Source organism: Poromitra crassiceps (assembly GCF_964638095.1).
Source record: "Poromitra crassiceps genome assembly, chromosome: 7".
Taxonomy (NCBI): domain Eukaryota; kingdom Metazoa; phylum Chordata; class Actinopteri; order Beryciformes; family Melamphaidae; genus Poromitra; species Poromitra crassiceps.
In genome coordinates this window covers 38,153,410-38,168,527 of record NC_139628.1, presented here as the reverse complement: position 1 = coordinate 38,168,527, position 15,118 = coordinate 38,153,410, and the positions used below count along the sequence as shown (strand labels likewise).

General features: G+C 45.3%; 1 protein-coding gene across 1 annotated transcript in view; it reads left to right on the top strand.

Annotated features, from left to right (window-relative positions):
• The window catches only part of LOC310779098 (solute carrier family 24 member 2), a gene marked incomplete at both ends in the record, with an annotated part of 68,791 nt that extends 57,540 nt beyond the window's left edge, over positions 1–11,251 (top strand). Inside the window, 4 exons of the mRNA XM_083639596.1 lie at positions 8,261–8,398; positions 8,684–8,773; positions 9,527–9,693; positions 11,002–11,251. Of these exons, the coding sequence (XP_083495722.1) occupies positions 8,261–8,398; positions 8,684–8,773; positions 9,527–9,693; positions 11,002–11,251 (645 nt within the window). The remainder of the gene's footprint in view (positions 1–8,260; positions 8,399–8,683; positions 8,774–9,526; positions 9,694–11,001) is intronic.
• Positions 11,252–15,118: the final 3,867 nt, after the last annotated feature.

The following is a 15,118-nucleotide window of genomic DNA, read 5'->3' as shown; positions in this document are numbered from 1 at the left end:
ACACACACACACACACACACACACACACACACACACACACACACACACACACCTCTTTGACACCTACACAAGACCTCAGAACGGCACCTGCAGCGGCCGTGCCGGTGCGAGCGATGACAGTGGGACGCGGCGACCCGCCAAGCTAACAGATGGTCTCGGGGCAAGAGGACACCAAATCAAAGCGGCACACTGAGGCGAGAGGGTGGGAGGGAGGCAGAGGACGTCGCCATGTCGGTCGTCGTGCGGGCTTCTCGCGCGTCAACGCCGCCTTGACCACAGACGACCCCGAGTCGTAAACGGGCGGGACCCTACCAACACACTCGAGGATACGGGAGCATTGCCAACAGTCCGATAAAACAACTTTAAAAAAAAATCCCCCGCACGACCTACGAGTTGAAAACACACCATGTAACCCAGAGTTTCAATGGCAATGACATTCTTTGTTAATGAATGAAGTTAACGAATACTGACGTTTGATTGCCGGTGCACTACAAAGTGTATAAACAGTTGACTGGAATTCTGTTGCTTTTTTAATATAAATTCCCCCAATCCCCCGCCCCTTCCATTTGATCAAAACCAATTTCATAGGCTGCTTTCTAGGTTCATCTGGTGCAATTTACCTTGCTTCAAGTTACTAAACCAAATGATTTCTCCAAATGATCTTATATTGCAGGGATATGGAGAGGCATTGCCAATATATTGTAATGCATGTACAGTACTGCATACCAAGTTCTCCACAATGTTTTAGGGGCAGGATTTAATTTTCTGGGTCCCACCTTTGGGTGTTTGACAGACTGTTCTGATGTACCATGTTATAGGAACTGAATGGTCGATTATAAAAGGGAGCATGTGGGCAATGTTCTCTGTTTAAATTGTGTCCCGGAAGTGATGTCATCAGTGATGTCACTTGAGCAATTGTGCATTGTGATATGTCATAGGCATTGTGACATCATCAGTGATGTCATGAGAGCAGTTGTGATGTCATCAGTGATGCAAAGTTGTGACATTGTCAGTTTGTGACATCATCAGTGATGTCATAAGAGCAGGTGAGCCCGCACAGCGGGTGAGCTGCAAGGCGGGCGAGGGAGCAAGTGAGCCCGCACAGCTCGGCGAGCTGCAGGACGGGCGAAGATGTGCAGCGGCCGAGCTAGCGACTAGGAATCGAGCGCGCGTAGTGCACGAGATGCCTAGTTCTTCAAAACTGAGATGTAGGGCTAGGCGATATGGTCAAAATCAAATATCACGGTCTTTTTGACCAAATAGCTCAATATCGATATTGCATCTATATTGTAGGGATACTATTGGTGCTTTCACAAAATATTTACACAATGACATTCTTGCTAAATAATCATCAGTAATGTGGAGATAATGAAGTGGGTGAAGGCAAATAATAGAACAGCTAGAACACTTATGCCATATCACGATATACGATATCCAAAACCTAAGATGATATCTAGTCTCATATGACAATATAATATCAATATATTGTCCAGCCCAACTGAGATCTTTCAAATGAGTTGAGGGGAAAAAGGCTCTAAGTTCAGAAGAGAATTCTCCTGAAAGAATAGTGAAAGCTGCGAAACACAGAGGCATAGATAGTACTTAGAGCGTGTCTGCCATGTTTTGTCCGCCTCCAAAGGAAAATAGATTTGACACTGAGTACAGGGTTTTTTCATCTGCGTATTGATCTATTCTGCGGCACCACTTTGTTTTGAGATTGATCTCTCACTCTTGGTTTAATAATAGTCCTCACTGATGAAACTGTCATCACTCATACTGCAGCCCCCCTGGCCTGCAGCTCCAAACAGTTGCTTCTCTAAAAACACAGCCAATCAAACCTTCAGACCATTTTCAGGGAGCCAAACTTTCGAGGTGAAGCCAGAAATTCGCGTGTCGAGCCAGAATCTCCCCGTCATTGTCAGCGGTGTAAAAATATAAACAAATTTTTCAACCGGTAATTTGGACAAGCTGGAGACTTATTGGCATGCCAAATTCCTACATGCTGCTATTTTTAGAGGGCTATCCCACAGTGCACCTCTCTGTGTCAGCCAGGAAGTAGCTGAGAGCAGCTCTCACCTCCATGTGCCTCCGGAGTCATGCTAATTGTACAATTCCTCCCGGATGCCTTGGTAACCAAGTCTGGGGAATAAAGGGATGGTTAAGGTCAACTTAAAAATTGCAGCACAATCTCCTGGCTCCCTTTTTAAATAACTGAAACCCTTGAGGCCTGTGCTGACGTGCATGATCATATATTCCTAGAAGCAGCTGCAATCCAAGCGTTTATTTTTCACTGGCGCAAATATTGAAAAGCTGTTATTTTCATCACTCTCCACTTTTCTAAAGTTATTTTTTGTAAAGATGACTAACAAGCACATTTGGTCTATATGAGTCACAGCAGGTTTCCTTTTCTTTGTGTAAAAAATGATTTGTGTGACTTTTTTTTACATCCAGCACAAACTATAAATATTCATGAGAGCGTAAAGCTCTTATTTTCCATAAATAACAGTGGGAAAGCGAAAAGAATCATAACCAACAGGCTTCTGTGACTCATCCTGCCTCTCGGTGTCGCAGCTAAAACGATTTAATGAAGACGAGGACTACTGTATGTTTCTATCATGAATTGATGCATTCAAGTACCATCTGATCTCAATATTTTTGTTTGTTTTTCTTTTCTTTTAGCCAAGTGGTAGGCAGAATTAATTTCCAGATGGAACTTCTGTGGCAAAGCAAATCCAAACAGAAGATGCTGATAGACCAGGCAGCTCTTCCGGTAGCTCACATATACAGCTGCACCTTTATGACTGAAGAGTTTTCCTCCAAAATGACATGTCCACCATTTGACAAACGTGACACTACTCTATAGCAACACTGTCATTACCAGTGATCAGTTTGCCACTTCATTGGGTGCAAGCTTGTGGATGGACAGTGCTCTTTTGACCATTTTAACTTGTGTAGCTATTTTGCCCCAAGCCAAGTTCCACTGCACGTGCCTCCCTCTGTAGCTCTGCGGTGCCTGGTATAAGTCAGTATGTCACACCTCCCTCTGTAGCTCTGCGGTGCCTGGTATAAGTCAGTATGTCACACCTCCCTCTGTAGCTCTGCGGTGCCTGGTATAAGTCAGTATGTCACACCTCCCTCTGTAGCTCTGCGGTGCCTGGTATAAGTCAGTATGTCACACCTCCCTCTGTAGCTCTGCAGTGCCTGGTATAAGTCAGTATGTCACACCTCCCTCTGTAGCTCTGCGGTGCCTGGTATAAGTCAGTATGTCACACCTCCCTCTGTAGCTCTGCGGTGCCTGGTATAAGTCAGTATGTCACACCTCCCTCTGTAGCTCTGCGGTGCCTGGTATAAGTCAGTATGTCACACCTCCCTCTGTAGCTCTGCGGTGCCTGGTATAAGTCAGTATGTCACACCTCCCTCTGTAGCTCTGCAGTGCCTGGTATAAGTCAGTATGTCACACCTCCCTCTGTAGCTCTGCGGTGCCTGGTATAAGTCAGTATGTCACACCTCCCTCTGTAGCTCTGCGGTGCCTGGTATAAGTCAGTATGTCACGCCTCCCTCTGTAGCTCTGCGGTGCCTGGCTGGTATAAGTCAGTATGTCACACCTCCCTCTGTAGCTCTGCAGTGCCTGGTATAAGTCAGTATGTCACGCCTCCCTCTGTAGCTCTGTGGTGCCTGGTATAAGTCAGTATGTCACACCTCCCTCTGTAGCTCTGCGGTGCCTGGTATAAGTCAGTATGTCACACCTCCCTCTGTAGCTCTGCGGTGCCTGGCTGGTATAAGTCAGTATGTCACACCTCCCTCTGTAGCTCTGCGGTGCCTGGCTGGTATAAGTCAGTATGTCACACCTCCCTCTGTAGCTCTGCGGTGCCTGGTATAAGTCAGTATGTCAAACCTCCGTCTGTAGCTCTGCGGTACCTGGTATAAGTCAGTATGTCACACCTCCCTCTGTAGCTCTGCGGTGCCTGGTATAAGTCAGTATGTCACACCTCCCTCTGTAGCTCTGCGGTGCCTGGTATAAGTCAGTATGTCACACCTCCCTCTGTAGCTCTGCGGTGCCTGGTATAAGTCAGTATGTCACACCTCCCTCTGTAGCTCTGCGGTGCCTGGTATAAGTCAGTATGTCACACCTCCCTCTGTAGCTCTGCGGTGCCTGGTATAAGTCAGTATGTCAAACCTCCGTCTGTAGCTCTGCGGTGCCTGGTATAAGTCAGTATGTCACACCTCCCTCTCTAGCTCTGCGGTGCCTGGTATAAGTCAGTATGTCACACCTCCCTCTGTAGCTCTGCGGTGCCTGGCTGGTATAAGTCAGTATGTCACACCTCCCTCTGTAGCTCTGCGGTGCCTGGCTGGTATAAGTCAGTATGTCACACCTCCCTCTGTAGCTCTGCGGTGCCTGGCTGGTATAAGTCAGTATGTCACACCTCCCTCTGTAGCTCTGCAGTGCCTGGTATAAGTCAGTATGTCACACCTCCCTCTGTAGCTCTGCGGTGCCTGGCTGGTATAAGTCAGTATGTCACACCTCCCTCTGTAGCTCTGCGGTGCCTGGCTGGTATAAGTCAGTATGTCACACCTCCCTCTGTAGCTCTGCAGTGCCTGGTATAAGCCAGTGCCTTTAAGCTTGGAGTTGGCACCACAGGGCAGGAAGGGCCCCCCAAGGGGCTGGCATTTGCCAGCCAACTCTGAATGGGGAGCTGCAGCTCTGTGGGGGTACTTCAGCCTATAAAGCAAAACACAAATAAGACATTAATAAATGACAGGACCATGGGATGGCAGAAGTATGGCAGCATTGGCATTTGGCTGGTGTGCAGTGCCAAGCACGGCAGCCAGAGACGGTGACCTGTATGCTGCCTGTAGCCATGTCCCTAAAAGACTTGGAGGTCCACCAATAAAGTCATTACACTACAGAGCCAACTGTAATGCACTTGTGGCAAGCTTGATCAATGATCTGGAATTTTATGGGGACAATTCCGCCAAGCATACCAAGGTGAAACTATTGTTGTTATGGTCATACTGTTTTTAGACTACCGGTACTATCAAATTAATCAGTTCTCCACATCTTGGAGTTTTTTGTTTTTTTTATACAATTGATTGTTGTAAACGCTCACATTATGTTTTTGGGCCTTTTAACTGACAACAATGCAGCCATCTGGAGAGGAGGAGACATCAGAATGCCCAACATAAGCAATGCAAGACAAGCACTGCCTTTTGTTTGGCAGCAGCTGATTACCAAGGTTACCAGGCAAGACTCAACAGCAGTCGCTGTCACAGCAGGATCAGCTCCATATGATTCATGCAGTAGCCATCTTTCGAATCTTCTGCACCACAACATGCTTAGCTAATGCTTCTACATGCAACAATTATGTTTTACTGGACCACATCTGTTATCATTCTTTGCTTCCAAGCAGCGTTCTGTCTGTTTATGTTTTGGCTCGCATCACACTCTCAAAAGGGCAAGGGACACATTCTGGGTCATAAGTGTGTTCTGTTCAGATCGGCATGTGTGGACCTGCTCCCCACAGGTCCCCAAGGCTCCTTCCCCGTCTGTATAATTGGATACAAAGGGACATCTTTCCACTCTCAAAAGGGTTTGTGTTTGCACCTTTCAACTTTTCAAGGCAGTATGTCATATGATTGAGGGAAGTGCCTCCTTTTACACAAATGCAAAAGTTTACTACATATTTACATATATTTATCTTCACAGTATAGTCTAATATTGAGGCTGAATGTACAGTATCCCTCCAGCAGATAAGGTGTAGACCACATGACTGTGGCTTGATGACATTTTAGAACGAATATATATAATATATATATATATTTCATACTTTTAGTAGAATCAGAAAAGAGACTACTTTTAGTACTTTTAATAATACTAATACTTTTAGTAGATACATTGCTGGATTCCACAAACAATGTCCGCAGCGCGGTCCGGTGCTGATCACATTTTTTCTCCTAATTGTGATCATCATCGCGAGTATGGACATGGTTTTATTTTGAAAATTTACCAGATGTTTTATTTTGTTCCACGGTTCTTAAATTCCTGCTCAGCTCGATCTGCTTGGTGCTGCTTGATGCAACTAGATATCAGGACGCGTCAAAAACAGACTGGGTGTGTATTTTTAGCGGAGCAGAGCGGAGAGCCGCTTCTGGGACAGTCAGGACCGCGCTGCGGCGCGTCTAGTGGAAACACAGGCGTTCACCAGCTCCGGTAGCCATCTTGCGGCCGTAACGCAACGCTGACGTTCCCGCTGGAATCTGCTGGTTCCATGTCTTAACAAAATCTTGGCAACATTGGATGCCATTTATGTATATGTATGTAGAAGATATGATTTTTAATGTAGTTCACGTTCATGGAGAGTGCCTGCCAGTGCCTTAGTACAAGACATCTCCACATAGTGACATGCTTAGCCCTTGTTCACACAGGACGCACAAAGCCTGCAGCAGAACTGCACAAGCTGAACGGACGCCTAACCGTTCACACAAGAAGCCTTCTCTTTTCCTCTCAGCGCCTACTCGGCGCGCCTTGAACCCACCCACAACTCCCATTGACTTCATGCCTGGCTTCACGCTTTGAAAATAGGCGTGAATCCTGAACGATCGCTTGAGCAAGGCGTGAGCGTGGCTTCAGCGTGATACGCGCGCGCGGGTGGTGTGAACGGCCTCGCCTGTTAACAAGGACGCCTAAATGAAACGTGTGGGTTCAGCGTAGCTAGAGCTTCGGTTGAACGTTGCTTCGGCGTCCTGTGTGAACGGGGGCTTATTCATGCTGATCCGGAGAGAGGTATTGGCCTGGCATTCCAGCGGCAGGTCCAATTAGGCCCGGGGGCTCTGCTGGTACAGACAGCATCACCCGTAGCCAGTGATGAGCACCTGATGACTGGAGAGGCAGAGGCAGAGCCCTCCAGGCTTGGTGCAATCTCCCAAATCACAGTCATCAAACACCTCCGTCTCAAGGTCACCCCACAGCGAAGGCAACGCAGGCTGCCAAGTGTTGCCATCAATTTTGCCAGTTCCCTTCATTGTCTTTTCCTCCTTGAAGTGCTTATGTTACGAGTGTCCCAGGCTTCTCGGGACAGTCGCAATAAAGAGGGTATATCCCAAAACTAATCCGATTTACTGGCCAAGTATGTACACGTACATGGGAATTTGACGCCGGTTTACGTTGCTCTCAATGTACTTGCACACACACACACACACACACACACACACACACACACACACAAGGTATGCATACAAGCTAAAACAAACAGTGAATTGACAGAGGTACATTTGAACAAATTAACTGCTATTTACGTGTTTATTTAAGTGTAATGTAAAATGTCTATCATAAATATGTATATAAGACAAAATCATGTCTCGATGTACAGATATTGCATTGCACACAGTTATTTACCGATCAATGTACAGTAAATCCTTGAGACAGTTATTGCACAGTTGACACATTTCACAGTAGGGTAGTGTGGGGTGTGTGCGTGGGGGGGTAATTATTATTTAAATGAGGTAGGTTGTTACAGGTTGCTGCAAGTGGTTCAAGTGATCAGCAAAGTGTTCGAGTGACTGGTTGTTCATCATAGTGATGCCCGTGGGAAGAGACTGTGTCTGTACCGCCTACGAACCTATGAACCAAGTAATCAAGCTGAAGGAGAGTCTTGATATGGAAGGACATAGTTGAGCATGTATTGTCATACATGTTTCAGATGTGTCATCCCTTTAGGTACACCATGTGATCAAAGCATGATTGGACTCCATTTGTGTTGTGTTCTGAATGGTCAAATCAAATGAGATTATAGCGATATTGCCGTGTGACATAACGGGATTTTGCACAGCTCTAAAAATAAGGGTTGTATCCGTTCCGATGACTGTTATCAAACCTTAATCTCCTCTGTCTCTCCTGTTCCTCCTCTGTCTTCTTCCCTCTGTCTCCCCTGTTCCTCCTCTGTCTTCTTCCCTCTGTCTCCTCTGTCTCCCCTGTTCCTCCTCTGTCTTCTTCCCTCTGTCTCCTCTGTTCCTCCTCTGTCTCCCCTGTTCCTCCTCTGTCTTCTTCCCTCTGTCTCCTCTGTTCCTCCTCTGTCTCCCCTGTTCCTCCTCTGTCTTCTTTCCTCTGTTCCTCCTCTGTCTCCCCTGTTCCTCCTCTGTCTTCTTCCCTCTGTCTCCTCTGTTCCTCCTCTGTCTCCCCTGTTCCTCCTCTGTCTTCTTCCCTCTGTCTCCTCTGTCTCCCGTCTTCCCTCTGTCTCCCCTGTCCCTCCGTGTGTCCTCTCAGGCGGAGGACGAGGAGGAAGACGACCAGCCTCTGAGCCTCTGGCCCTGGCCTGAGTCCTGCCGCAAGCGCTTCACCTACCTCTTCATCATGCCCATCGTCCTCCCGCTGTGGCTGACGCTGCCTGACGTCAGGAAACCGGTGTGTGTGTGTGTGTGTGTGCCCTTGCATGTATGCGGGTGTGACGTGTGTGTGGGTCTGTGTGTGTGTGTGTGTGTGTGCCCGTGCATGTATGCGTGTGTGTGTGTGCGTGCCGGTGCATGTGGAGGCAGGAATCTGGATGACTGAGTTCTCTTAATGAAGGCATTTCAAACAAGGACGTCATCCATTTTATGTGGATAAATATAGAATCCTCATTTGTCTTGTTTTTTTTGGTGCTAAATTCACCGTTTGTCCTCTCCTCTCTCTCCATCCTTTGTCTGTCAGACTGCCAAGAAGTTCTTCCCCATCTCCTTCCTGGGTTCCATCACCTGGATCGCAGCCTTCTCCTACCTAATGGTGTGGTGGGCTCACCAGGTACATACAATACGCCACACCTGTCTCGCCATACTACCGTCGCCATCAACATGCATTTGATATATAGGAGTTGCTTACCACAGCAGTATAAGTACATTAGCAAAGTCTCACATCGCAATTCTTAAGAAAAGGCACAGGGAAGGTAGGCTGGTAAAGCAGCCGGTCACGTGAACTCACATTTCATTTCGTTCTACCAGACCATCTGGCCTCCAGCTTTCACGCAGTGTTTGCAGTGGGCAGGAGTTGGGCGGGTGTACTTGCCTTGACAGACAACTCCTTCAGCCAATCAGCGTTGGATCAAATCCAAATCCACTCAGGGGAACGGCGAAAACGTCCGCTGTTGCATACTCCTGTTCTTGTTAAATTGTTGTTATTGAGTATATTTCTGCCACGACAGCCATTACTGTTTTGCCAGCGGCGTTCCTGATTGGCCGGTTACAATCGCAACGTCAACTACGGGGCGGGGCGGTTATTGGCCAGAGCACTTTGTAATTTCTGAAAACACCCTCCAGCCTTTTATTATAATTTCGCTCTGCATTTCTCATCAACTACTTTGCATTCAAAATTGGACCATACTGAATAATCCACCCACTCACAAAAAATAACCACTCTCTTATTGAAAAAAAAATCATGGCAAAGCTGCAGTTTTGTTACCTACACTCAACCACATTCACAAGGAAATTTAAAAATAAACTAAACGAGATTAGGTTTGACTTACGCCAAACCTTTGTTTTCTATTCCTTTTTGTTGCAGGTTGGAGAGACCATTGGGATTACAGAGGAGATAATGGGCCTGACTATGTTAGCAGCTGGTACCTCCATCCCTGACCTCATCACCAGTGTTATTGTGGCACGCAAAGGGCTGGGAGACATGGCTGTCTCCAGCTCCGTAGGCTCCAACATCTTCGACATTACCGTCGGGTATGCCCATCTGACCATGATTCCAGCCTGTATGGGGCAGTCATATTCATTTTGAAACCATCATTTGAAGCTGTAGTTTTCAGAGTTAGACCGTTTCACGAGAAGCCATTTGCAGCCATTCAGTCTTGTGTACTTGTCATACTGTACAGTATGAAAAACAACTTCCACAGACTTGAAAATTGCCCGAGCTAGATAATCCATCACAGTGAACATGAAGCCTTAAATTACTTTTGTCAGAGTTTTTGTTTAATCGTTATTTCATTGTGCCCGAGTTGAGTGTTTTAATATCAGTGACTGTGTGCATTGAGTTACACTCTGCTGCCTGTCAATCACCTGATACCCACAGAGAAATGCATGTCTCCGGCATGAGCTTTATTGAAACAAAATGTATTGTCACACCCATGTGTTTTTATTGAGGGTGTCCTGTCAGCTGAGACCACAGTTCATTTAAAGCAAGCTTTGTACGGTAATGTGTCTACTTTGCTTGTAAACTAGTAAATGTGACAAAATCTAATTACATACAGCATGCATTGAAAAATGATTTGGGCAAATGTAAAGTAGAGCCGTAGTAAAACAGTAGGTACAGTAAGTTATGTCATGGATGGACTCATACAGGGCTTTTATATATAAATGAACATCTGTTACATTCAAGGCCTTGGCAAACGAGTTCCAACAATGTTGATATCGTCCAGCGTGTTGATTCGTCGCTGGCCTCTAGCATGCGCAGGTTTCGCGCCCCGTGTTACCTCCGGCTTGGTCGGGCGTCTATACAGGCACGATTGGCTGTGTCTGCGGGTGGGAAGCCGGATTAGGGGTACATGTATGTATCCTGGTCGCTGCACTAGCGCCTCCTCTGGTCGGTCGGGCTAGGAATAGTGTGATCCTCCCACGTGCTACGTCCTGCCGGTGAAGCTCCCCGCTGTCAGGTGAAACGAAGCGGCTGGCAACTGCGCATGTGTCGGAGGAAGCATGGTGCTAGTCTATGGCTCTCCCCAGATCAGCAGAGGGTGGCGCAGTGACCGGGGGCAGCAGGGGGAAATTGGCCAAGTACAATTGGGGAGAAAATGGGGGGAAATCAGAAAAATAAAATAAAAGAATGGCCATGCATTCATATGAAATTGGAATAGATTGGTAGACATGTCTAAAGTACGTCCACAACACTAGCTGGCGTTCGCTGAAATGAAAAGCCATAGAAAAAGACGGGAAAATGCATCAGAGCGGATGTTATGTATGCGTCCGACTCATGGCCATAGTGTCCGCTACATTTTATTAGCTATAATAATGTGTCCTGTGTGTTCCTGCCTCCAGGCTGCCGTTCCCTTGGCTCATGTGGTCCTTCCTCAACAACCTACGGCCGGTGGCGGTCAGCTCCAACGGCCTCTTCTGTGCCATCGTGCTCCTCTTCCTCATGCTCATCTTCGTCATCATCTCCATCGCCGCCTGCAAGTGGCGCATGAGCAAGCTGCTGGGCTTCATCATGTTCATGCTCTACTTCGTCTTCCTGGTGGTCAGTGTCATGCTGGAGAACCGGGTCATCAGCTGTCCCGTGTCCATCTGAGGACCTCCGCCCACCTCATCACCACCACCACCACCACCACCGCCATCCTCCTCGTCTGCCATCGCTCTCACGCCCCTCCACCCTTGTGATCCTTCCTTGACCCCGGGATAAAAAATAAATTAATCTAAGAGGAGGAGTGGACAAGAGCATAATGTGAAAATGTGGAGACTACCTTGACATTGAGTGGGGTGGGTGGTGGGTGAATCTAATGAATGAGGACGCACGGCTTGGCTGGTTTAGCGGAGGCCCCCGACCTGAGTGGACTTCATTCTTTTGGGTAGGTGGGGGTGGTGGGATATATCAGTATCAACCAGGTAGAGAAGCATTACGCATGCTGTTTGTTTCACTAGATCAGCTGGATTCAAGACTACTAGTCGGTTGAGGAGAATGACCTCCTGTGGACTTTGGGAAAACCAAGAACTGCACTGTATTAAAGTCTGAATAACAGATGCAGTGACTGAGCTTAGCAGCAGAGCGATCTTATCTCCCTGACTTACTTAGAACTTGTGAGAATACTTGAACACACAGACTAGTTCAAAGGATCGATTCTCAAAGCAGTGGGCGACGCTGTCACGAGAGCGGATGGGAATTCGCCGATGAGCAAACTCGCGAACTGTGTGGACAGAGTTTTTTTTTTCCGGAAACGTGGAAGAGCGTCGGAGCACGTTTCCCTGTCAGACGGTAGAATATGGTATTGAGCAAAAAGACTCCTCTCCTGCGGGCATTGCAACCGAGCGACAAGGGATGAAACACTCAGCTTTGCATCGCAGTGCTTTGCTGGACAGATGAACTGCTTTGTTATTTATTTTGCAAATTCATCTTGTGCTCATTCTAAAAGACTTTTTATTTATTTTATTATTATTTGTTTGTTTTTTTGGATTAGTAAACAATTGTCATGAAACATAGAAGTAGCATCGGATGTACTGTAGCAGTATTAGGCGTAGAGTCCTCCTGGCAGCCTGCTCCCGGGATGCCAACCTTTTTCTTCACATTTTTGTTTGCCATTAAACACACATGTTCTGATTGTACAGAGCTTGTCATGCTTCACATACCGGTTGAAAAAGGTGAGCTCTATGTGGAAGTTAAAAATAAAAAATATTAAAAAAAAAAATAACAGAATTTTAGCCTCTCAAAATATATCCTAGCCTTCAATATCTTTCACTGGTTGAAAAAACAAGCATGAGTACCGTAGACTCATAAGAGATTCATAACTGATAAGTCAATGTCAAAATAGTACATTTGAAAAGAACTGACAGTGTTTAAAAGAGTCATTGGTTGAATTAGTTTAGTCAATGTGTAGTGCTTTGTTCACAATAGGAACTGGGTCAGGTCACTGGCTAGTCCAGCTCCTGGGTTAGTAGCTTCAACGAGCCAAATGCATGGAAAAAAGACATTTGGAGGTGAATTATACCAATCAACCTTTAAGGAGTTGTATACCAAAATGTATACTTTTTCAAACATGTCAAATTTCATAACTTCTTAATGCAAGAGAGTGCTTAGTCTCTATGTAGAAAATGTCAACATGTAGGGTCAATGATATCTATCAAACTTGTGCAATTTATTTTCTAATCGAAGGTGCTTTTGTCTGCATGTCTGCAATCTGTATATTAAGGCATCACACAGTTACCATTCCTTAAATTTATCTATGAATAGAAATTATACTACCAGTATTTTGCAACTACCTGCAAAAAAAAAGTATACATCAATCTGTATTTTATACTGGAAACAGAAAGGTTATTCCAGGAGCAAATCTGATGCAGTCATAACTACAATCTCTCTGAAGCTCCATGGAACGTGGACATCACAAAACTAACAGCAATATACAGTGTGTGTGTGTGTGTGTGTGTGTGTCTGTCGTCGTCGTCGTCGAGAATTGCATTCCCATGCGTCTGTCGCTGCTGTCCTTCCTGTCTGATGTGACCCCACCCCCGTGTCAAAACCCCACGATAAAAAGCTGACCCCCCCTCTTAGAGCTTGAAGCTGGCCAGAAAAACCTGCTTTACCTCAGCACAGCCTCTGTACAGTAGCTTAGTAGGAACTATCTGTAAAATAGTAAATAGATTCTCTGAGTGTGTGAGGACAATTGCATGCGAGGAATCTGGGCTGGTTACCCACTGACTGTACAGGTGAGCTAGACCAACTATTTATGTTCACTTTGATGCATCCATTCACAGAGAAACACCAAGTACTCTTTGATTTCCCTTTGTAAATATGGATTCCTGCTTAGATTCACCGTTGTGAACGCGGAGACAAAACAAAATGCTTCACATAATGGTATTTTATTTACTTTTTTTTTTTTTTTCAGTTTATTTTTTTAATGAATGGCTAAGGATGTGGATATGCTGGTCCCTTAGTATCAGAACAGTTATTGTGCAAGAAAACCAACAGAAACCTTTGTTTTTAAACTACTCTCCCATATCCCATAAGTATTCATTATACTGTAAACATGCCTATTTCTTTATTTTGGGTATGAATACGAGGGCTTGAAATACCACATTGCCTCTTCACATTCAACAAGCATAGAGTTTAATGACGCCGTTATGTTTGTTTGTTTTTCCTCTTCTTTTTGCCATCGGGTTTTGGGGCAAATCTAACAGCCCAACTTGCTAGCATACAAATGCGCAGAAATAGAAACCACATTTAACCTTTGCATTACCCAAACTCCTCATACGTTAAACTGTTGTCCAGGTAGCGCGTGGCTTGCTCTCCTCTCATATACATTGGCTTTGAACATTTCCACCTCCGCTTCTGCCTTACCCAGTAGTAAATTCAAGGACTTAATTTACAACAGCTACGTCTCTATAATCAGTCTGGTGCTTTGTGGGCGGTGAAAAAACTCCTGCACATAAGCCAGACTTGCCATAAAAATGCTGCACTCAAAACACCCCCACTCTCTCATTAAGGTGATCTCGCCTCACCTCATCTTGTCCTGTTCTCCACACGGGATGCACCCCTCAGCCTTGGAGAACCCCTGTGCTTGAATTCACTTCTGCCTCGACTATCTCATGTGCAAAGTCTACTCTGTTCATACACGGGCATTCCTAACGTTCCTCATGTCAAGGTTTTCCTTTTCTTTTCTATTTCTTCCTCACAAAGCTCCATGGTGTATTTGTGTGAGAGCATGAATGGTGAGCTAATCGAAATAAACATTTCAACAACAACACTGGTTTAGCACGTGAGGCTGGACACTGATTGTGGATTACTAGGGTATGCGACCATGAACGTTGACCACTGATAACACATTCTTGCACTGTAAACGTTTTTATTTTCTTGGTGTTAATGTAAGATTTATTTAAGGTGTACATATATACAGATACAAATTAACCATATAATCTATATGTGTAAAAGAAATCTGTCTCTTTATGTAAAGACACAAAGTATATTATAAAAACAAATAAAGATGATAATGAAAATATGCACAAGGGATGTGTGTTTGTTGGTTTGACATTCTTTTGAATATTAATGAGTTTGAGAATAATAATCTCATTTTATAGATAAGTATGGATTTAAAAATACTAATTTATACTTGTTATGGATTAGATGACATATTTGGTGCGTTAATGTCATTTAGATGTTGAGTGGGATCACTGCATGTGGCTGGTAGGCCATGAAAAGAAGGTTTGGTCTTACTGGAAACATTTTTCACATCAAGGACCGCTAAATGGAGACAAATTAGATCACAGACTCGCATCTGATAAGATTTTTGCTTTTAGATGTTCGATTACAGAAAGTGTATGAAACCCATGACCAAATTGTCATACATTCTGTCATTATGTTACTTCTGGATGGAATCATAGTGAAAATAAATTATTTATGCTTTTTGCTGGGGACCCCCTGGAACCCCCTCAAGGACCCCAGACCCCACTT